Genomic DNA, 22,430 nt, shown 5'->3' with positions numbered 1-22,430 from the left:
TAAAACATTAAAATAGGCAATACAGTGAGGACTTAAAAATCAACCAAAGAGTCAGCTAAAAGCAAGAGTGAAGAAATAGGTCTTGAGCTGTGCTTTAAAGCTATCGACAGAGGCTGCCTGTTTTAGGTGTAATGGGAGTTTATTCCACACTGTTGGTCCGTAAAAGCAGAATGTTGCTTCACCGTATTTTTTATATGTCATTTTAGGCACCTCGAGTAGGTCAGCACTTGAAGACCTGAGGGTCCGGTTTGGATCATGTCTCTCTAGGCAGTCATAGAGGTAGGAAGGTGCCAGACCATTTAGAGCTTTATAAACTATTAAAAGAATTTTAAAATCAATCCTAAAAACAACCGGGAGCCAGTGTAGTGAAGCTAGTACTGGAGTGATATGTTCTCTCATTCTAGTTTTAGTTAAAATTCTGGCTGCCGCATTTTGAACAAGTTGTAATCTGTCAGTTGTTTTCTTAGGCAGGCCAGAGTAGAGTGCATTGCAGTAATCAAGCCGAGAGAAAACAAAAGCGTGGATCAGCGTTTTTGCGTCGTCTAACGACAGATAGTCTCTAATTCGCGCAATATTTCTAAGATGAAAGAAAGCAATCTTGGTGACATGATTAATGTGTGCATTAAAATTCAATTCAGAGTCGATAATAACCCCCAGGTTCTTTACTGTGGTGTTACTTTCTACAGCCAGGTTACCAAGTCTACTTATTATTGATTCTCTCTGCTCACTGGAGCCAATTATGAGAATTTCTGTTTCATCCTCATTTAGCTTAAGAAAGTTCTCACTCATCCAGCATTTTATACTGGACAGACAGGTCAACAATGGGTCTAGAGCGCAGGGGTCGTCTGGAGCTACCGAAAGATACAGCTGGGTATCATCAGCATAGAAATGGAAGTTCACTCCGTGATCGGCGATGAGTTCTCCCAGTGGTAGTATATACAGGGAGAACAATAAGGGACCCAGAATTGAGCCCTGTGGAATACCAGAACAGATGTCATGTTTGTCTGAGTCAAAATTAGCTAGGCTGACAAAATAGCTTCTGCCTGTTAGGTAAGAGTAAAACCAAGACAAGGCTGTGCCTGACAAACCAATCCAGTACTCCATGCGTTGTAGTAGAATTTTGTGATCAATCGTGTCAAAAGCAGCGGTTAAGTCAAGGAGTAGGAGAACAGATATATTTTTGTTGTCAGCGGACACCCTAAGATCATTAATTACTTTTACAAGTGCTGTTTCTGTGCTATGACCTTTCCTGAAGCCAGATTGGAATTTGTTATGAACCTTATTGTTCTGTAGGAACACATCCAGTTGATGAAAGATAGTTTTTTCTAAGACCTTTCCCAGAAATGGCAGATTAGAGATTGGTCTATAATTACCCAGCACCAATGGATCAAGGTTGTGTTTCTTGAGTAACGGCCTGACTACAGCCGTTTTCAGTGAGTCTGGAAAGACGCCTGAAAGTAGAGAGCTGTTTACAATTCTTAGGATATCTCCAATCACGCTGTCTAAAACCTCTTTGAGAAACGGGGTGGGTATTGCATCCAGTGAACAAGATGATGATGTCATCTGTGATATAGTTTTACGGAGTTCCTCTTCATTAATTGTGCAGAAAGATATTAGACTTCCTCTGGAGTGATCTACATTTTTGCACCATGCACCATTTGCAGCATTTGCAGTGCTAGCAGCAGCATTCATAATACCAGCTCGAATGCTAAAAATTTTGTTTGCAAAAAAGGACGCAAACTCATCACACTTAGCTTTAGAAGCAGGGAGCGACTCCTTGTAAGCCTGGGGGGGGTTTAAGAGATGTTCAATGGTAGAGAATAAGACTCTGGCATTTTGCTTGTTGTCATTGATAATGCCTGAAAAATATGCTTGCCTTGCCAAGCGCAGTGCTTTGTTATAGGCCACTGTTGACTTCTTAAAAATCTCTAGGTGGACAGTGAGTTTGTTTTTTCTCCAAATTCGCTCAGCTCTACGACATTCTTTCTTGAGTGAGCGCATGTGCTCGTTGATCCAGGGTGTTACTCTAGAATTAAGTTTATTTTTAGTTTTCATAGGAGCCACTATGTCGAGAGCTGACTCTAATTTGAGATTAAAATGTTGAACCATATCATTCACATCAAGTAGGGGGGGCACCTGCACACACGCCAGATGACGAGGAAACTCGTTTGCTGCAGATGAGCTAAAAAAACGTTTTTTTATAGTATATTCTGTATTGTTTTTCCTTAGATCAAAGACAGTTATATTAAAACACAATAAATAGTGGTCTGTTAGTTCGGGCTTATCAATAATACTGTCAACAGTGATATTCAAACCTTTAGTGATCACCAAGTCCAGGGTGTGGCCATGTTTATGTGTTGGCCCAACAACATGTTGAATAAAGTCAAAATTGTGCAGTAACTGTAGGAAACCCATAGCCACAACATCTGAAACAATGTCAACATACAAATTAGCATCTCCAGTAATCAGAGTTCTGTCATAATTAGTGGAACAGATAGATAAAAGTTCTGATATTTCTGTTAGAAATAAGGCTTTGCTGCACTTTGGAGGTCGATACATACTAATCATAAGCACAGACGATTGACTCTCCAATATGGTGGCCTGGTATTCAAATGATTTAAAACTGCCAAGGTTTGTCAGAGGTTTGAATTTTAAAGTGTCAGAAAAGATATTCGCCAGACCACCTCCTTTTTTTCCCTCACGTCCTGAGTGAATGAAACTGTACTTTGGTGGGCATGCTGCAGATAAGAGCACCGCTCCATCAGAACCAAGCCAGGTTTCTGTTAGAAAGATAATATCTAGTTTCTCTTTACAGATGATATCATTTACAGAGGAAGACTTGTGATTAAGTGACCTGATGTTAAGTAGGGCCAAGTTTAGCTTAAGGCATTCAACTACTTGGTTGTTTCCTCTACATGGAATGCCTGTTAAATTTGCTGTATTTGCAGAGCGTTTAAAGTCACTCCTTGTCCTGGGAACTCTATTTGAGATAACAGTGGAAATATTGTAAACCTTGTTTTCTACAAGGCTAACTAAAATAGCCTTGGGCCCAGACATGATTTTGGCTATGCATAATGGACCCTGCCTATCTCAGCAATCAAATGTATTCTCTAGACGTAGGGAAGCCGACAGGACGTTCTTGTTCTTGCAATGGCTCCGTCGAGGGGCGATGGGTGGGGGGCAGGGCACGGTTGGTGCTTGGCGTTTGATTTGGGGGGTGAGTCTAGTCCCCGCTCTAATCAAGTCGTTCATGCTACTGGTGAAATCCAGAAGAGGTATTGGGGACAGGGAAAAAGATGATGATGAGGAGGAGGAAGGTGATGACGTTGGATAATCTTCCTCATTGAGAGACTCCTCTTTGTCTCCTTCCTCTTCCAGCATGACCGTGGCTGCAGAGTCGACGTCAGGGGCCGTGGCAATCTCCTCCTGTGGATTTAGGCTGTTATCAGCGGTTGTTTTCAGCACGCTGTCCTTTGTTTTTGTTTCCGAGTCTTCACTATCAGAGAGTTCATTTGTTATGGATGTTCCTCCACCATCAGCAGCGGTGGGGGGTGGTGTGACAGCGTATTCGTCCACACAGAGCCATTCACCTTGGCATTCTTCAACGGCAGCAGCATTATCTGTTGTTAGGGAAGCTTGTGCTCTGGCAGAGGTTGACAGGGGAACATTGTAGAAAATGTTTGACATAAACAATTTTGTTCCCAGCTTGTTCAATTTAAGGCCATCCGAAGAAAAAAGATGTCTTCTATCCCAAAAAAAATTGAAATTGTCAATAAAATGTACAGATTTGTTGGTGCACATAATTGAAAGCCATTTGCTCAGTGCAGACAGTCTACTGAAACGTTCATCGCCGCCTCTTGTAGGTGGTAGTGGGCCGCTGATGCACACCTTTACATCAAGTGAGCTGATTTTGCTGAATAAGGCTGTGAAATGCTGTTTTAGGATTTCGGACTGTTTGTTCTCTGTATCACATGTGCCAACGTGCAAGATCAGGGTTTTCACCGTTGGGTGTTCAGCGATAAGATTCAGAATTCTGTCATTCATGTCAGAGACTTTGTCTTTAGGGAAGCATAACACTTTTGCCTTTCTTTTTATCATGCTTTTAACATCTTTAACAGCGGCATCCCCTATGATCAGAAATTCAGGCTCACCATATAGCCTTTTTTCATCTGAGTTACTCTTGGTTCTTACCCTGCTGGGTGAAGAAGATTTGTTTTGTCTGCCATCAGACGGGCATCTGGGGTCCTGGAGCAATGGGGTGAATCTGTTTCCCAGCTGCACAGGACACTCAGCACTCGATGTTTTGGGAGATTTGTTTGTAGATCTACCTTTGGCAGTTTTCCACTGTTGACGCTCAGCACTCGATGTTTTGGGAGATTTGTTTGTAGATCTCCCATTGGCAGTTTTCCACTGTTGAAGGGGGGTAGAAGACGCGGTACCCTGTGTCCGGGGGCATCGATGATGGTGACGCGCGGGTGGTAGCGCAGGCCAGCCGGTCAGATCTGTAATCACAGGGCTCCGAGTTCTGCCAGTTATTCGCCCCTTCAAATCCTTTGGCTTTGCCCCAAAAGTGTTCCATGAGAATGCCTTGTCCTGGGGTTTCTCGGAAACCACACTAGGTGGCTGCTTGTTGGCATGGTCTTGTCCGTTGCTCTGAGACTGTGGAATTCCATAATGTTGATTCACTTCCACATTCACTCTTAAACGGTGTAATTCCGTTTCCAGCACTGCAATCCTTTGCAGCAATTTTTGGTAGTCCTCTGTTGAAAAAGTCGGGTACATCCTGATGCTAATTAGCTTTGGCTATATGCCACGCACCCAGTCACTGGAGGTCGACAAATAGGTCGAAAAATAGTAGAAATATGGCTTGTATCTATAGAAGAAATAGAGTCCCATGGGTTTATAAATATCCAGGATCCATTCGTGGTTTCTCAGGGAAAAAAATAAAAATAAAAAACATGGATATCAGCAGAGGAATGTAAGCATAGGGCAGAGCGAGCAGCAAAAGCGTCCTCACAGTACGAGAGCAGCTAATCACAGCCTAGTCCAACCTATAGGCTTTAATAGGTTGGACTAGGCTGGACTAGACTGTAATAGACTGTAATAGCTGTACTAGGCTGTACTAGGCTGGACTAGGCTATAATAGGTTGGACTAGGCTCTACTAGGCTGTACTAGGCTGGACGAGGCTGGACTATGCTGGACTGGGCTGGACTAGGCTATAATAGGCTGGCCTATGCTGGACTAGGCTGTAATAGGCTGGACTAGGCTGTAATAGGCGGGACTAGGCTGTAATGGGTTGGATTAGGCTGTACTAGGCTTTAATAGGCTGTACTGGGCTGTACTAGGCTGTACTGGGCTGGACTAGGCTGTAATAGGCTGGACAAGGCTGTAATAGGCTGGACTAGGCTGGACTAGGCTATAATAGGCTGGACTAGGCTGGACTAGGCTGTACTAGGCTGGACTAGGCTGTAATAGGCTGGCTCAAAATTCTGGGAATTTTGAGCACAAGGGTAATAAAGTCACCACAGTTCCTTTAATTTAGGGTTGATTTTAATATTCTTTTTTGTGGAATGACTATAAAGATTGGTGAAAAGAATGAGACATTGGCTGATGTCATAACCCATGGCAAAGTTGATTACTATTGAAATAAAGATGAAAGTATTGTGGAAAATGCAAAAAACGGGTGCATTTTTGGTACCAAAAATGTCTATAAATCATTTGGAAAGGCTTTGTGAGTGTATTTTTGGACTTGGTGTTGTTCACATATGTGTTCTGTGTATCTGGGAATCATTTACTGACAGCCTACACAACCTACTGTGCACTTTCAGAAAAGAAACCTAGTTTTTTACAATAGGCGAAAATGGGCAAAAAAATAAAGGCTTCATTATACAAAAATGGCCATAACTTTTTTTCGCGATGTTTCCGGCAGAGGAGGCCTCTCATTCTGTGGACCTTAATGACCAAATTAATAGAAAAAACACAAAAAAAAAGTATAGCATGACATCACAGGTTCAACCCATTTTCAAGAGCTTTGGGCCTGTGGATCCCCGACTATATCCATACTAAAACAGACATCATCATCAACAATACAAGACAAGACAAGACACAGTACAAAAGACAAAACAAATACAGTAAAACAGGTATGGAGAGAACCAGTGTGTTCTAGTAGGTTTAGAGGGAATCATATTGTGATGCTGTATAGTATTGTTTAATGCTGTAAAATCATTATCAATGAATGTTTTTATTATCAAATATAATATTCACTCTGGCTTTGTTTCTTCTCCAACCCCAGGGTGGACCATTGTGGAGAGCACAGGCTGAATCCTATGATGAAGTGTAAGTGTGTATTCTGTTTCATTCATGAAATCAAAGCCGCACATATCTAGATTTACTTTACTTTATTTGTTTATTTGGTCTGGAGAATGCTCATTAATGAATGCTAAAACATGATCCATGTATTGCGTACACAAGATTAAGTGTAAATATGCCGTTTTTAGCAAAAGCTCATTTCCATCCGTAGTCCCCAAAACATACAAACAACAATAGAAATACATAGATAACAAAACGCTCATTTATCATCAGACAGAGGCCTGTTACAGATATTTAAGAAAGCCTAAGTACGATTTACAATTTAAGCATTTAGCAGACGCTCTTAACACATTGATTGCCAAGATTGCATATATTCGTTCTTTCAAATGCATCACTTGATGGCCAAGATTGAATATATGCGGGGGGGGGGGGGGGGGGGGGGGGTTTATTCCACAAGGGGTGCCCTAACACAGCTTTGGAATGAGCGATCGTCACTCAGAGAAGAAATATGTGGATGTGACGTCATTCCAAAAAAACATCCATTCGCCCTGACTATGGGATTTTCAGAAAAACAACTCTTAACAGTTTATTTTTTTTGCATTGAAAACCACCGGTTCCTAAATGGCCGATCGTGATTGGAATGTTGTCGTTCCTCTGAATACACAGATCCCTCTGCCTACCCACGGGGACTATTTTTTTGTGTGTGGGGGGGGGGGGGGGGGGGTGTACACAATGTCGCTTCCACTGCGTTTCAAAGATCATCGGATTAAGGTAATTACGCTGGCAAGGGGATAAAAAGGAGCTGGGCTGACTCCTGGGGGTGGAAGGGTCTGATCCTTTGAAACCTATAGAGTGTAAACCTACAGGATCGAGTGACCGCTGTAATGTGGCTCTTGAATGAGAGCTGACTGTCCAGGACAACACCAAGGTTCATGGCTGTTGGAACCGAAGTCCCCAGGGCGTTGTCAATGGAAAGGGCGGAGCCAAAACAACGCGTCACACAATTATACTATTTCACACTCTTTATACTAAAGTAATAACTTTTTTAAATTAACATGACAGCTATACACTTGCAATTTTTGGGGGGGCGGTTTCAGTTTTTATTTTTCTACCTTTCGATTGTTTTGTTCTGTCCGGCTGGACCCAATCTGGGAACCCATCGTCAAAAAAAAAAGGAAAAACAGCGCCCTCTGCTGTTTTTCACTTATTCATTTGACTCTGGGAGGAGCTGTACGGAGGACCCGTGCTCAAGGAAACCAGGGGTTTTGGTCTGTCTTCAGCCTTCCACTTCCGGTGGTGCGCCTATGTTTTCATTCCCACTAACAATATTTCTCCACGGAACACTAACACCATTTCTCCCAGAGAACATGGATGGTTTTGGTTATAAGCCCACTTGTTTCTATGATGGAAGAACAAGTTAAAATGTTACTAACTTTCCATGGTTTTGTCGGCTCCGAGGATGCTATTGTTAAATGAGTTTCAGTTTGTTTCCAGTGGGGAACGAGCCGCACACATGTAAATCCCGCCCACTACATTTGATTGGGTAAACCTCGGCCTGCTTCCTGATCTGATGGCACGCCCACTTAGTAGCCAATAATGTGCATGGGTTCTCAACACGGCTACCGACAGATTCAAGCACAGCGATGGATCTGTTCTTGAGAGATTAGGCTGAACCAAACAATGACACTACTTTACATTAATAGGTAGACCAGTATTTTTTTTTATGTAACTAAGAGATAGCGATTATTTATATAATTATTGAAGATTGTGAAACCTGGGCAACTACGTTCTTGCATTAATTAATGAATAACCCTTTTATCAGTCAGTGTGAGTGATCACTAGTCTGGTCTGCCGCTCGGGGTCTGTCACCGGGAACAGAGGGAGGAATAATACTGGATTTGATTTATAATGCACTTTATATTTGTACAAATCTCAAAGTGCTACAACAGGCAATTGCATAAAATAAAAGTAAAAGTACTCATTATGCAGAATGTTCCATTACACAAGTTTTTAAATGTATAAAATGTATTTAAAAAAAATTGAAAATAGCACATCTACATACATGCTCACATTGCACCTCACGATGCATTGTGAGCTTGTAGATCTGCTATTTTCAAATGGCCGAAATGTATATAGGGCTGAAGTGGTTAATGTATGTTTTGTAATAATAACCAAAATCTACAAAGTAACTAAAGTTTTCAATTGTAGTGGATTAAGTAAATTAAGTACAATATTTGCCTCTGAGATGTAGTGGAGTAGACGTAAAAGTATTGAAGATTGGAAATACTCCAGTAAAGTAAAAAATAACTCAAAATTGAACTTAAAGGACAACTTTGTTTTTTTACAACCAAGGTTTGTATTTTAGTTTGTAATTAAAGTTAATAAAAGATGAGTGTTATTTTTAATTTACTGCTTTCTATAGTTTTAGTAATTTTCGCAATCTTTTTAACAGTGGGCGGGGGCATTCTGTCCGGTGGCTAAATATATATTTTTTACACAATAAAAAAGGTCCTGTGGTCTTTGATGGTCAGATGTGAGTTATTGTGGGCTAGAAGAGCTGAGTTATTGAGGTGAGTTATTGTGTACAAAAATACATATTTAGCCACCGGACAGAATGCCCCCGCCCACTGTAACAAAGATTGTGAAAATTGCTAAAATTTTCACAATCACAATTTTCAAAAGAAAGCAGTACATCTAAAAATGTTAACACTCATCTTTTAAACATAAACTTTGGTTGTAAAAAAACAAAGTTGTCCTTTAAGTACAGTACTTGAGTAAATGTACTTAGTTACTTTACACCACTGATACGCAGTTTGTGTATATAAAATATAGATTCCCTGTGGAATCTCCTAATTACACCAACATTGTTCTTGTGAAGCTGTTAGTTTGTGTTTTTTTATTAAGTTAGATTTAGTCATTTCTGGCAGAGGGAAGCACATGATGCTTGGCGGTGAGACGGTCTGCCCAGAGAGCAGGCTGTGGTAGCAGGTAGACAGACAGAGTTCAGCTTATTTATAAACATTATATTAATGTATCCATAAATAGGTCAACTAAAAGTGCCTGTCTTTTTTTTATCCCCAAAATGTGTTTGGACATCCTTAGGGGGTCTTTGACAGATATACGTCATTACTTTTGACAAGGAAAGCTGGGAACATAATAAGAAATGGCGGGTACCGGGTACTCATAGAAATTATTTAATTTTGGTTCTGCATATCGGTTCCTAGACTAATAATCGTTCAAACAAATGCTTCATGATGACAAGTTGACTATCTGTCAGGACCTGTCCAACTTATGTGATCATATCACACATTCACACTGCACACACACACACACACACACACACGCACGCACGCACGCACGCACGCACGCAAATGGAAAGTGCATTACATGTTACTTTATGTATTATTTATTATTATACATTACATGTTACTTTATTTATTATTTATTATTATACATTACATGTTACTTTATTTATTATTTATTATTATACATTACATGTTACTTTATTTATTATTTATTATTATACATTACATGTTACTTTATTTATTATTTATTATTATACATTACATGTTACTTTATTTATTATTTATTATTATACATTACATGTAGAAAGTTAATTAGTGCTCAGACAGGTTATACGTCTAATATGACCAAACATTTAATAACATTAAACATTTATTACAACTCAATCAGACGTCAGGACAGACTGACAGAAACACCTGAACCATCACTCACTGTAATGGTTCTGAAACTGAGACTGAACCCCCCCTCCCCCCCCTCCCCTAACCCTTGTGCCAGGGACCCCCCCATCTGAAAATGTTTTGTGTCAGGGACCCCCCATCTGAACATGTTTTGTGTCAGGGACCACCCATCTGAACATGTTTTGTGTCAGGGACCACCCATCTGAACATGTTTTGTGTCAGGGACCCCCCCATCTGAACATGTTTTGTGTCAGGGACCCCCCATCTGAACATGTTTTGTGTCAGGGACCCCCCCATCTGAACATGTTTTGTGTCAGGGACCCCCCATCTGAACATGTTTTGTGTCAGGGACCCCCAAAAATGAAAATTATTCAAACTCTTTCAAGTTTCTTCAAAAATGTTCATAAATATCAGATGTAAAAGCTCGCAGCGCGGCACGATGTGATGCACTGTGAGCTTGTAGATCTGATATTTATGAGAACCACTGTTCCAAAACACTAAAATCTAAAAGGACACTTTCCTGGTTTTAATGGGTTAACACTGATTTTACTGTGTGTGTGTGTGTGTGTGTGTGTGTGTGTGTGTGTGTGTGTGTGTGTGTGTGTGTGTGTGTGTGTGTGTGTGTGTGTGTGTGTGTGTGTGTGTGTGTGTGTGTGTGTGTGTGTGTGTGTGTGTGTGTGTGTGTGTGTCAGATGTAAACCTCATATAGAGCGCTTATAGATCAGCTATTTTCAATAGTTTTGATTAATATGGAGACACAAGGTTTCTGCCTGACAGCAACGATATACTTTGTCTCAGTATGAAAAGTACAAATAACAGATCTACAAGCTCACAACACATCACAATGTGACACATTGTGAGCTTGTAGATCTGCTATCTAATGTAATTAGATCTATCTAATTGAAGCATTATCTTATACTTACTACAAGCTCATAGTGCGGCACCGAGTGCCGCGCTATGAGCTTGTAGATCTGCTATTTTTTTAAGAAACTTTGAATATACAGGTATATATATTTTTAAGGTGAACATTATAGACATTATAGAACATTAAATGCTCATAGCATGAGCATTGAGCATTTTTAACTCAAATTTTTCCTTCTGGGGGATTCTACAAATGATTCTAATTGTGGGGGTCAAGGACCCCCACAATTATATGGATTTGGCCGTGGACCCCCATCTCAAAATATGTTGTTCCAGGGACCCCCAGAAGCAAAGATTTGAGTTAAAAATGTTAAAACATATATATTTATACAAAGATTTGCAAACAGTTTCAAGATTTTTCAAAAATAGCAGATTGGTGCCGCGCTGTGAGCTTGTAGATCTGCTATTTTTGAGTAGCCTAAGTATAAAAGGTTAAAGTGGTTAAAATTATTGTGATTCTATATCAACACATTTTGCTGGGGACCCCCTGGAACCCCCCCAAGGACCCCTGGGGGTCCCCGGACCCCACTTTGAGAACCATTGCTCTAAACAACCTTCATAGTTACAGTGATTCATTTAAAGGGCCAGTCCACTGTGGTAGAGGTTTGGGTTGTGTAGTTACCTTGATGTCATGATGGAACTCCAAAGGATAAGTAATGTAAAATAATATCTCCATTGATTAGAAATTAATAATTAGTGTGGTTGCCCAACAGGGCAACCAGACTATTGTACTCTATACACTTTATTTCTTTATTTCTTTATTTCTTTATAGATAAACAATACTTTAGAGCGCATCTCCTCCCACAGTTTTTATCCCCCAATGTCGTGCCACATATCAAAATGACCGTCTAAATCGGGAATCGTGCGCGTGTATAGGGCTAAGAGATTGGTTGAATAGTTTAATTGATATTAATTTATTAGTGCATTAAATTTCCCCATCCACTTTAATGTAAAAGTGAAAAAACTCAAATTCAAGTATTTTTTTCTCAGAAACCGTAAGAGCTAGAGTTATCAGATTTGGAGGGATAATTCATAATATTGTCCGAAATTATTGAACAAAATATCACACCATTCGGCCTCATGGTGGCGCTATAACAGCCCCCTTTACGTTTTGGCCTGTAACTCTTGAACCGTAGGTCCGAAAATCAAAATTTCTTTTCACCTGGATTCCTTGGGTCACTACGCATCTCCCCATATAGGCCACGCCCATTTGCGTCAGGATAGATTTTTTGATATTGATTTATTTGTGCATTAAATTTCCCCATCCACTTTAATGGGAATTGCAAAAACTCCCATTCAAGTATTTTTTTCTCGGAAACCGTAAGGGCTACAGTTACAAGATTTGGAGGGGAGGTTAATAGTTTTTGGCGAAATTATTATGAAAATAATCACACCAGTCGGCCACATGGTGGCGCTATAACAGCCCACTTTACCTTTTGGCCTATAACTCTTGAACCGTAGGTCGTAAAATCAAAATTTCTTTTTCCCTAGATTCCTTGGGTCATTACGCAGCTCCCCATATAGGCCACGCCCATTTGCGTCAGGATAGATTTTCCGCCATTTTGAATTTTCTTCAAAACACACTTTTTGCTCCTTTTCCTACAATTTTTTTCCAAATCTCACACAAATCGGTACACGTGATCTATGGACCCCTGCGATAAACCTGTCCAGACGACATTATGATAGTCCGACCGGCGTCGGCGCAACCACACTCTGCAATTTCCCCGGAATTGCGACGCGTCTAGTTCTAAATATGCTCCTCATTGACTTACATCAGGGATGTCAAACTCAAATACACAGGGGGCCTAAATTTAAAAAAATTGGTATAAGTCAAGGGCCGGACTGGTTCAGGTCCCGGCGTGGGTACCTGATATGCAGTTTATAGATTACCCTGAAACACAGGACACATCATGAGACACAGAAATAGTTGGGTCATTTATGGCACTTCCGTGACCGTGGAGAGCGAAGGTCCGTTTCTCAATGGATTTGTCATCTAGGAGGGTTATTAAACAAATTTAGCCGGGGTGTATTTTTTTAAACGGTGGGGAAAATTTGTGGGAGACCAAAATCCAAAATGGCTGCCGTGAAAATGAACTTTTTAATGGTTTGACCTACAATGATGCACAATACATGGTTTCAGAGCTTATTTTGGTCAAGGAATACATATATGGTGTTTATATAATGATTTGACCTATTGTCGACCTTCAAATGCAAGATGGCTGCCAATTATGAGCTCCAAAAGGGATTTTTTTCAAAATCGTCACAGGGCCTTCATATTAGGCTCAAATGAAAGCTCTGCTCATGATGAGTTGAATAATATACAGTATAAGTACACAGAAGTAATCTCTGAGGTCAATAAAGTCAATGTTTGTGTGTAAACAGCAGTTGCTGATTTGCGGTTTCCCATTAAATAGGGTAGGCTACTGAGAATATGGTGTCCAGTTCATCCCATCACATTTTCATAATGAACCAAAAATAAATGAGCTCTATAGCCTAACATAAAATAGTATTCTGTATGCAAAGCTAGAAAGGTTAGTTGCTTGAGGTGAATTTAAAGGTCAACTCATTTATCACCCTTATTTTGTTGTATTGCTCCCAGTGTTTCCTGTCTGCCTAGTTACTTTTACCTGCCTTGTCTAACCAGTCTTGTGATTTTGTCAGTGTTTCCACCTGTGTCCTCCTAGTCCCCCAGCCTATCCCAGTGTTGATTGTCAGTTGAGTTCACCTGTGTCCTGTTAATCCCTGTCTATTTAAGCCCTGTGTTTGCATTGTGTTCTTGTTGGTCTGTAGACCTTTGTCATGTGAGGTTTTTAGTCGTTGTTCTTTGTGCTCAAGAATCTTGGACAAGTGATTTTGGATAAGAACCTCTCGCCAGAGCAGGATGCACAGCACGCCCTGTCTGTAGTGCTTTCCTCGTAGTGCTTGGTCTACCAACCCCTCCACTACTACCCCTGCTGTAACCAGAGTGTCTGCCATTCCAGAGCCCTTGAATCGCTTGTAGATGGCATAGATGTACTGTAGGACATCAGCTGGTGGAAAGGTACGAGGATTGGGAGGATGTCCTTGAACATTTCTGGATTCTCTGCCTTGAGCTCAGTGAGCGTCTTGTAGGTGGGCAGGTCACCAACAAGAAAGGAGAATGTAATATTCTTCTGCCACATGGCCTCCACATGTTTCACCATGATGTCATTCACCACTGACTTACTTGAAGGTTCATTGTATGTTGTGTGGTAATAAGGCTTGCTCTTGTCTACACGAGACAGTGCATGTATCACAGAGCGAGCACACTGCAGAGCTCTGCTATCAACCTGGGAGTAAATGTCCATGGCATGACAAGGAGTAAAGATCTGGTAGAAACTCTGCACAAGAGCGGTGTCTGCATCAGCTTTGCAGACACACTGCTCCTCTATGACCATTGGGCTCTGATGGATGTGGAGGCATCAGCAACCTGCCCACACGAGATCGCAGACAGCAAGCCAGCTATCGTGATCATCGACAATGACGACTTCAAGATTGACACTATGACAGGTGACTCTACAGCAGTCCATCGAACAAATGTCATGTACATGCAGCCAGAGAGCTATGAAAAGAAACCAGGCGAAGAGACTGCTGAAACGCTCACCAAGAAGAAGGAAATCTCTGCACAGCTAAAGCAGAAGTGTGCGGAACTGACAAAGGTTTGCCAGTACAGATGCCCCCCCTGGTAGCAAGAGTGAGTCACCTGCTTGTCCCAGGGTAGATCCATCAGTGGATGGGTCAGCTCCGCAGCGTGCTCGCTCTGTAATACATGCACTGTCTCGTGTAGACAATCATGGCAGAAGACCACCACCTGAAGAGCAGCGAGTTCCAGGATACAGTGGTGCCCAGTCCTGCTGTCATCCACCACCCAACAAGAGCATGCCTAATTACCGCACAACATACAATGAACCTCCAAGCAAGTCAGTGGTGAATGACATAATGGTGAAACATGTGGAGGCCATGCGGCAGAAGAATATTCCATTCTCCTTTCTTGTTGGTCACCTGCCCACCTACAAGACGTTCACTCAGCTCAAGGCGGAGAATCCAGAAATGTTCAAGGACATCCTCCCAATCCTCGTAACTTTCCACCAGTTGATGTCCTACATCTATGCCATCTACAAGCGATTCAAGGGATCTGGAATGGCAGACGCTCTAATGTCCAAGATTCTTGAGCACAAAAAACAACAACTAAAAACCTCACCTCACATGACTACAGACCAACAAGACCACAGTGCAAACACAGGGCTTAAATATACAGGGATTAACAGGACACAGGTGAACTCAACTGACAATCAACACTGGGATAGGCTGGGGGACTAGGAGGACACAGGTGGAAACACTGACAAAATCACAAGACTGGTTAGACAAGGCAGGTAAAAGTAACTAGGCAGACAGGAAACACTGGGAGCAATACTACAAAATAAGGGTGACAAATGAGTTGACCTTTAAATTCACCTCAAGCAACTAACCTTTCTAGCTTTGCATACAGAATACTATTTTATGTTAGGCTATAGAGCTCATTTATTTTTGGTTCATTATGAAAATGTGATGGGATGAACTGGACACCATATTCTCAGTAGCCTACCCTATTTAATGGGAAACCGCAAATCAGCAACTGCTGTTTACACACAAACATTGACTTTATTGACCTCAGAGATTACTTCTGTGTACTTATACTGTATATTATTCAACTCATCATGAGCAGAGCTTTCATTTGAGCCTAATATGAAGGCTCTCTGACGATTTTGAAAAAACTCCCTATTGGAGCTCATAATTGGCAGCCATCTTGCATTTGAAGGTCGACAATAGGTCAAATCATTATATAAACACCATATATGTATTCCTTGACCAAAATAAGCTCTGAAACCATGTATTGTGCATCATTGTAGGTCAAACCATTAAAAACTTCATTTTCACGGCAGCCATTTTGGATTTTGGTCTCCCACAAATTTTCCCCGCCGTTTAAAAAAATACACCCCGGCTAAATTTGTTTAATAACCCTCCTAGATGACAAATCCATTGAGAAACGGACCTTCGCTCTCCACGGTCACGGAAGTGCCATAAATGACCCAACTAAAACGTGTTGTCTCTTTCACAAGATCCACACTGGATAATGCTGGTTTTATTAAACCCCAAAAACGTATTGCACACACCATACACAGGCTATTAATCAAACACATTTAATCTGTTGCAATTCGTAACAAAAATATGTTACAAATACACTTAATACTGTATGTAAGTAAGATAAATGCAAAAAAATGAAAGTGCATGCATAAAATGCATTGTTAAAGCTTAAATTGCTGCTCTATGATTCTCACCAATAACTGCTTTCTAATGTAAAATCAGAAAGTAAATGAAATCAGTTGCATTAATTTCTAATGGCCAGCTGTAACCTTTCCTGAGTCCATTCAACTGAACAAAAAATATGTAAAGACAAACAGCCTCCAAAAAATATTTCCTTCCAAGAAAATCATATGTCCTGACAGTCCTGTGCTGAACTGTATTATAAGCTCAATCTGGTGCTCTGTGATGCTCACTTGTCTGAGCCTGATACTTGGAGTCTCATCTTGTGTACAAGTTCATCAATGTTTGGGGTCAGGCTCTGAGCTGAGGAAATCCTCAGGATTGAGTGAAGGTGTTCATCAGTAAGACGACTCCTATGTGCTGTTTTATTTAGCTTCATCAGAGAGAACAGTTGTTCACACAGGTCAGCACCAAGTATGCTGAGTTTTTCAGCAAACTGTGCACTCGGGAACCCGGCGGTAGAGACCTGCTCTCTCATGGTCTGGCAACACGGAACATGGCAAAAGTGTTTGTGTATACGCGTCTCCCAGAGGAGCAGCTTGGTTTTAAAAGCCTTCACTGTGGGGTACATGTCGGAGATGACGCGCCCCCGCCCCTGCAGCTGCAGGTTCAGTGCATTAAGGTGGCCTGTTATGTCGCAGAGAAACGCCACACAGGAACATTTGATCTCGAAGCTCTGTCGTGTCTTTCCCTTTGCTTTCCATGAACTGACAGATCTCCTCACGCAGCTCGAAACATCTTTTCAGTACCTTTCCCTGGCTTAGCCATCGCACCTCTGTGTGATAGGGCAGATCACCATACTCTGAATTTAACTCCCCCTAAAACGTCTTGAACTGGCGGTGATTTAATCCTCTGGCTCTAATGAAGTTAACTGCTTTTTTATCGTGCTCATTACATGTTCCATTTTCAAGGCTTTGCCACACAACGACTCCTGTTGTATGATGCAGTGATAAGATGTCAGCTCACCTTTGTCGTTCTCCTCCTGTATTCTCTTCCGAATCTTTGCCACCGATCCACTCTTGTTACCGCACATAGCAGGCGCTCCGTCTGTTGTGAGTCCCACAAGTTTATCCCAAGGCAGCCCCATGTCATTTACACACCTGGACACCTCTTCGTACAGATCTTTTCCTGTAGTTGTGCCATGCATATGACGTAATCCCAAAAACTCTTCAGTTACGCACAGGCTAGTCTCGCGTGGCCAGACTGTTGCCTCCCACAATTTACAAATGTTTCCGACATACAGTCTGGGACTCGGAAGCTCTGATCATGTGTAAGGGGAAAGCGGATGCCCCTCCCCTACCCACGTCCGTTTTAGCATTGTGCAGTGGCGCAAAGGAGTCCGACTGGAATCAACGAATTTCATAAACATCGTTTATGTCTACTAGTGTCTTCTTTCACAGTTTTTTCGGCTTTAATTCCATGATACCTTTCTCAGTTTTCTGTGATAAACAATCCTCGCACAAATAACATGAATCTACCGCTCCTATGACTCTATGCTTCCGCCTCGGTTCTGTTTCCACTAGGACTACAGGTCCGCGGGCACCGCGTCGTGATTGGTCAAATGTTTTTCCGGTCTGAACAACTTCCGTTACACAGCTTTCGGGAAGTGGAGCTCCAGACTCTATATAGCATTCAGAGATTGTGGAATAGTAGTCTGGTGACGCGAGACTACGCACAGGCTAGAGTCCACTCCACGGATGAAAATTGACAGCTGGGCAATGTCAGATATGTCCGTGCTCTCGTCCACAGCAAGGGAGTATGCGACAAATTCTTTTCCCTTTCTCACAAGCTGCTGTTTTAGATTGGTGGAAAGCTCTTGTACACGGTCAGCAACGGTGTTTCTGCTCAGGCTCACATTTGAAAACAATTGCCTTTTTTTCCGGGCACACGGCGTCACAAACTTTCATCATGCAGTTTTTGATAATTAAACTCTCCCTCGGTAAAAGGCCGGGCTGATTTTGTGACCTCTTCTGCAACAATAAAACTGGCCTTGACAGCAGACTCACTTTGTGATTTGGCTTTTGTGAACAAAGCCTGCTGGGACTTCAGACCGATTTTAAATTCGTCTACCTTCTGTAGCCTTTGTTCCATGTCCATATTCTTGTATGTGTCTATCTCTTTGTGTTTCGCTGACGTTAAGAAGTGTCACACTGTCTCCACACAGAAGACACACAGGTTTTCCCTTTACATCGGTGAACATGTATTCTGCCTCCCACCTGGCTTGAAAATCCTTGTGCTCAGAGTCCACCTTTCGTTTCGCCATTTTTGGGGAGAGGGGTACCTGTTGACCACAGGCGAATGAATGTGATACGCTGCCAGTCAGTGCCACTGCTGCAGTCACAGTGTGATGAATACTGAAGACGCGGTTTCTGGATACAAATACTCTCGCATTGCATGGCGGGACTGGTAAACAGTCAGTGCGCCCAAAACCGTTTTCATTTTTTAGCAAAACTAAAAAAATAAAAGCCTGGAGATCGAGGCTACCCAAAACCCCACTCGCCCCATTGTTTTGGTTTACTGAGGTTATGTTTAGGAGACGGATAGACGCCAGAGGCGAGTGGGAATATTTTTTTTGGCAAAAAAAAATTCAATACATTTTTTTATTTTGATATGCCGGCGGGCCAGTTGTAATTGTAATTCAATATCATCTCGCGGGCCAAATATAATTTCTCACGGGCCTGATTTGGCCCGCGGGCCTTGAGTTTGACATATATGACTTACATTGTACGCTGAAACAGATCTCAAAGTAACTATTTTAGTACATAAACAAACACAAACAAAGCTGATTCAGACAATATAGAACATCACCAAACCCACTACTGTTTATTTATTTAATACAAATGTTAACTTCCTGTTGACTTTACTATTTGAAGATCTGGATCCGCGGATCCAGTCCGGGTTTTTTTCCTAATCCAGAGACCCCCCCCCCCCCCCTTCCATCTGGACATGTTCTGTGTCAGGGACCCCCAGAAATCTTTTTTTTTTTTTTAAATGTTCATAAATATCAGATGTAAAAGCTCGCAGCGTGGCACGATGTGACGCGCTGTGAGCTTGTAGATCTGATATTTATGAGAACCTCTGTTCCAAAACACTAATATCTAAAAGGACACTTTCCTGGTTTTAATGGGTTAACACTGATTTTACTGTGTGTGTGTGTGTGTGTGTGTGTGTGTGTGTGTGTGTGTGTGTGTGTGTGTGTGTGTGTGTGTGTCAGATATAAACCTCATATAGAGCGCTTATAGATCAGCTATTTTCAATAGTTTTGATTAATATGGAGATACAAGGTTTCTGCCTGACAGCAACGATATACTTTGTCTCAGTATGAAAAGTACAAATAACAGATCTACAAGATCACAACACATCACAATGTGACACATTGTGATCTTGTAGATCTGCTATCTAATGTAATTAGATCTATCTGATTTAAACATTATCTTATACTTTATACAAGCTCATAGCGCGGCACCGAGTGCCGCGCTATGAGCTTGTAGATCTGCTATTTTTGAATAAATCATGACATTTTCATAAATCTTTGAATATATATATATATATATATTTAAGGTGAACATTTTAACTACAAATGTCTCTAAATCCTAACAGTTAAAACATTTAAATAAATGTATGTTGTTATAATGTTAGTGGTTCTCAAACTGTTTTCATGTCAAGGACCCCCACAATGATATGGATTTGGCCGCGGACCCCCACCTGAAAATATGTTGTTCCAGGGACCCCCAGAAGCAAAGATTTGAGTTAAAAATGTTAAAACATAAATATTTATACAAAGATTTGCAAACATTTTCAAGATTTTTCAAAAATAGCAGATCGGTGCCGCGCTATGAGCTTGTAGATCTGCTGTTTTTGAGTAGCCTAAGTATAAAAGGTTAAAGTGGTTCAAATTGTTGTGATTCTATATTAACACATTTTGCTGGTGACCCCCTGGAACCCCCCCAAGGACCCCTGGGGGTCCCCGGACCCCACTTTGAGAACCATTGCTCTGAACAACCTTCATAGTCACAGTGATTCATTTAAAGGGCCAGACCACTGTGGTAGAGGTTTGGGTTGTGTAGTTACCTTGATGTCATGATGGAACTCCAAAGGACAAGAAATGTAAAATAATTTCTCCATTGATTAGAAATTAATCATTCTAAATATGCTCCTCATTGACTTACATTGTACGCTGAAACAGATCTCAAAGTCACTCTTTTACCACCTAAACAAACACAAACAAAGCTGATTCAGACAATATAGAACATCACCAAACCCACTACTGAACATGTTTTATGTCAGGGACCCCCAGAAATCTCTTTTTTTTTTTTTTTAAAGTTTCATACAATTTAAAGTTTTTTCAAAAATGTAGATCTGCTATTTATGAGAACCACTGTTCCAAAACACTTTCCTAGTTTTAATGGGTTAACACTGAGGATTTTTTTTGTCTCAGTATGAAAATTGCAAATAACAGATCTACAAGCTCACAACACATCACAATGTGACACATTGTGAGCTTGTAGATCTGCTATCTAATTTAATTAGATCTGATTTAAACATTATCTTATACTTTCTCATAGCGCGGCACCGAGGGCCGTGCTATGAGCTTGTAGATCTGCTATTTTTTTAAGAAATCATGACATTTTCATAAATCTTTGAATATATATGTATATTTTTTAAGGTGAACATTTTTAACTCAAAAAATCTTTGCTTCTGGCCGATTAATAATAAAAAAAATCCATTGATTGAAGGAAATAAATAATATCTCCATTGATTAGAAATTAATAATTCTAAACATGCTCCTCATTGACTTACATTTTATTTATTTTTTTCAAAATCTTTCATACAATTTCAAGTTTTTTCAAAAATAGCAGATGTACAAGCTCGCAGCGGGGCCAAAGTCATGCACTGTGAGCTTGTAGATCTGCTATTTATGAGAACCACTGTTCCAAAACACTAAAATCTAAACAAACAAAACACTGAGGATATTTTTTGTCTCAGTATGAAAAGTGCAAATAACAGATCTACAAGCTCACAACACATCACAATGTGACATATTGTGAGCTTGTAGATCTGCTATCTAATTTAATTAGATCTATCTAATTGAAGCATTATCTTATATTTTGACTATTCAAAAATAGCAGATCTACAAGCTGCTATATTTATAAAATGAGGGTGCATTTCGCCTTTCCGACATGTCGCCTTTCCGACGTTAACGAACCCTATACCTAACCCTAACCCTAACCGCACGCGGAAGCCACTAGTCGGAGTGGCGAGATGTCGGAATGGAAGGAGCACCCCATAAAATGAGTGCCGCGCTATGAGCATTTGTAACTCAAATCTTTGCTTCTGGGGGATTCTACAAATGTCTTCTAAATCATTTTTCTAAACGTATGTTGTTATAATATCAGTGGTTCTCAAACTGTTTCCATGTCAAGGACCCCCACAATTATATAGATTTGGCCGCGGACCCCCATCTCAAAATATGTTGTTCCAGGGACCCCCAGAAGCAAAGATTTGAGTTAAAAATGTTTGCTTTAAATATATATATATTCAAAGATTTGCTTAAATGTTCACGATTTTTCTAAAAGAGCAGATCGGTGCCGCGCTATGAGCTTGTAGATCTGCTATTTTTGAATAGCCTAATTATAAAAGTTGAAAAATGATTGTGATGCTATATTAACACATTTAGCTGGAGACCCATTTAACCCATTAAGACCAAAACCAAAAATAGCAGATCTACAAGCTCATAGCGCGGCACTATGAGCTTGTAGATCTGCTATTTTTGAAAAATCATGAAAACGTGTGCAAATCTTTGAATATTATAGTTTTATAAAGCGAACATTTGTAAAATATTTTTAAACAGCCAAAAAAAGAAAGTTTGAAAGTGGTGTAAAGTAACTAAGTACATGTATTCAAGTACTGTACTTAAGTACAATTTTGAGTATTTCCAATTTTCAGTACTTTTACTTCTACTCCACTACATCTCAGAAGCAGATATTGCACTTTTAACCCACTATTTTTTTCATTTTAAAACTTTAGTTACTTTGTAGATTTTGATAATTATTACAAACCACTTCAGCCCTATATAGATTTCGGCCATTTAAAAATAGCAGATCTACAAGCTCACAATGAGACGCATTGTGAGCTTGTAGATCTGCTATTTTCAAAAGATTTTTATACATTTAAAA

General features: G+C 40.6%; 2 protein-coding genes across 2 annotated transcripts in view; both read left to right on the top strand.

The window, feature by feature from the left end:
* LOC311056092 (NLR family CARD domain-containing protein 3-like) overlaps positions 1–22,430 on the top strand; it is a 119,297-nt gene that overhangs the window by 40,539 nt on the left and 56,328 nt on the right. The window lies entirely within an intron of this gene.
* Positions 1–22,430, top strand: part of LOC311056094 (NLR family CARD domain-containing protein 3-like) — a 133,998-nt gene that overhangs the window by 110,518 nt on the left and 1,050 nt on the right. Inside the window, exon 11 of the mRNA XM_084072477.1 lies at positions 6,294–6,337. Coding sequence (XP_083928603.1) covers positions 6,294–6,337 — 44 coding nt within the window. The remainder of the gene's footprint in view (positions 1–6,293; positions 6,338–22,430) is intronic.

This window comes from Gymnoscopelus microlampas (genome assembly GCF_963454915.1).
Source record: "Gymnoscopelus microlampas genome assembly, chromosome: 11".
Taxonomy (NCBI): Eukaryota; Metazoa; Chordata; class Actinopteri; order Myctophiformes; family Myctophidae; genus Gymnoscopelus; species Gymnoscopelus microlampas.
The sequence above is the reverse complement of the archived record's forward strand: the minus strand, read 5'-3'. Positions and strand labels throughout refer to the sequence as shown.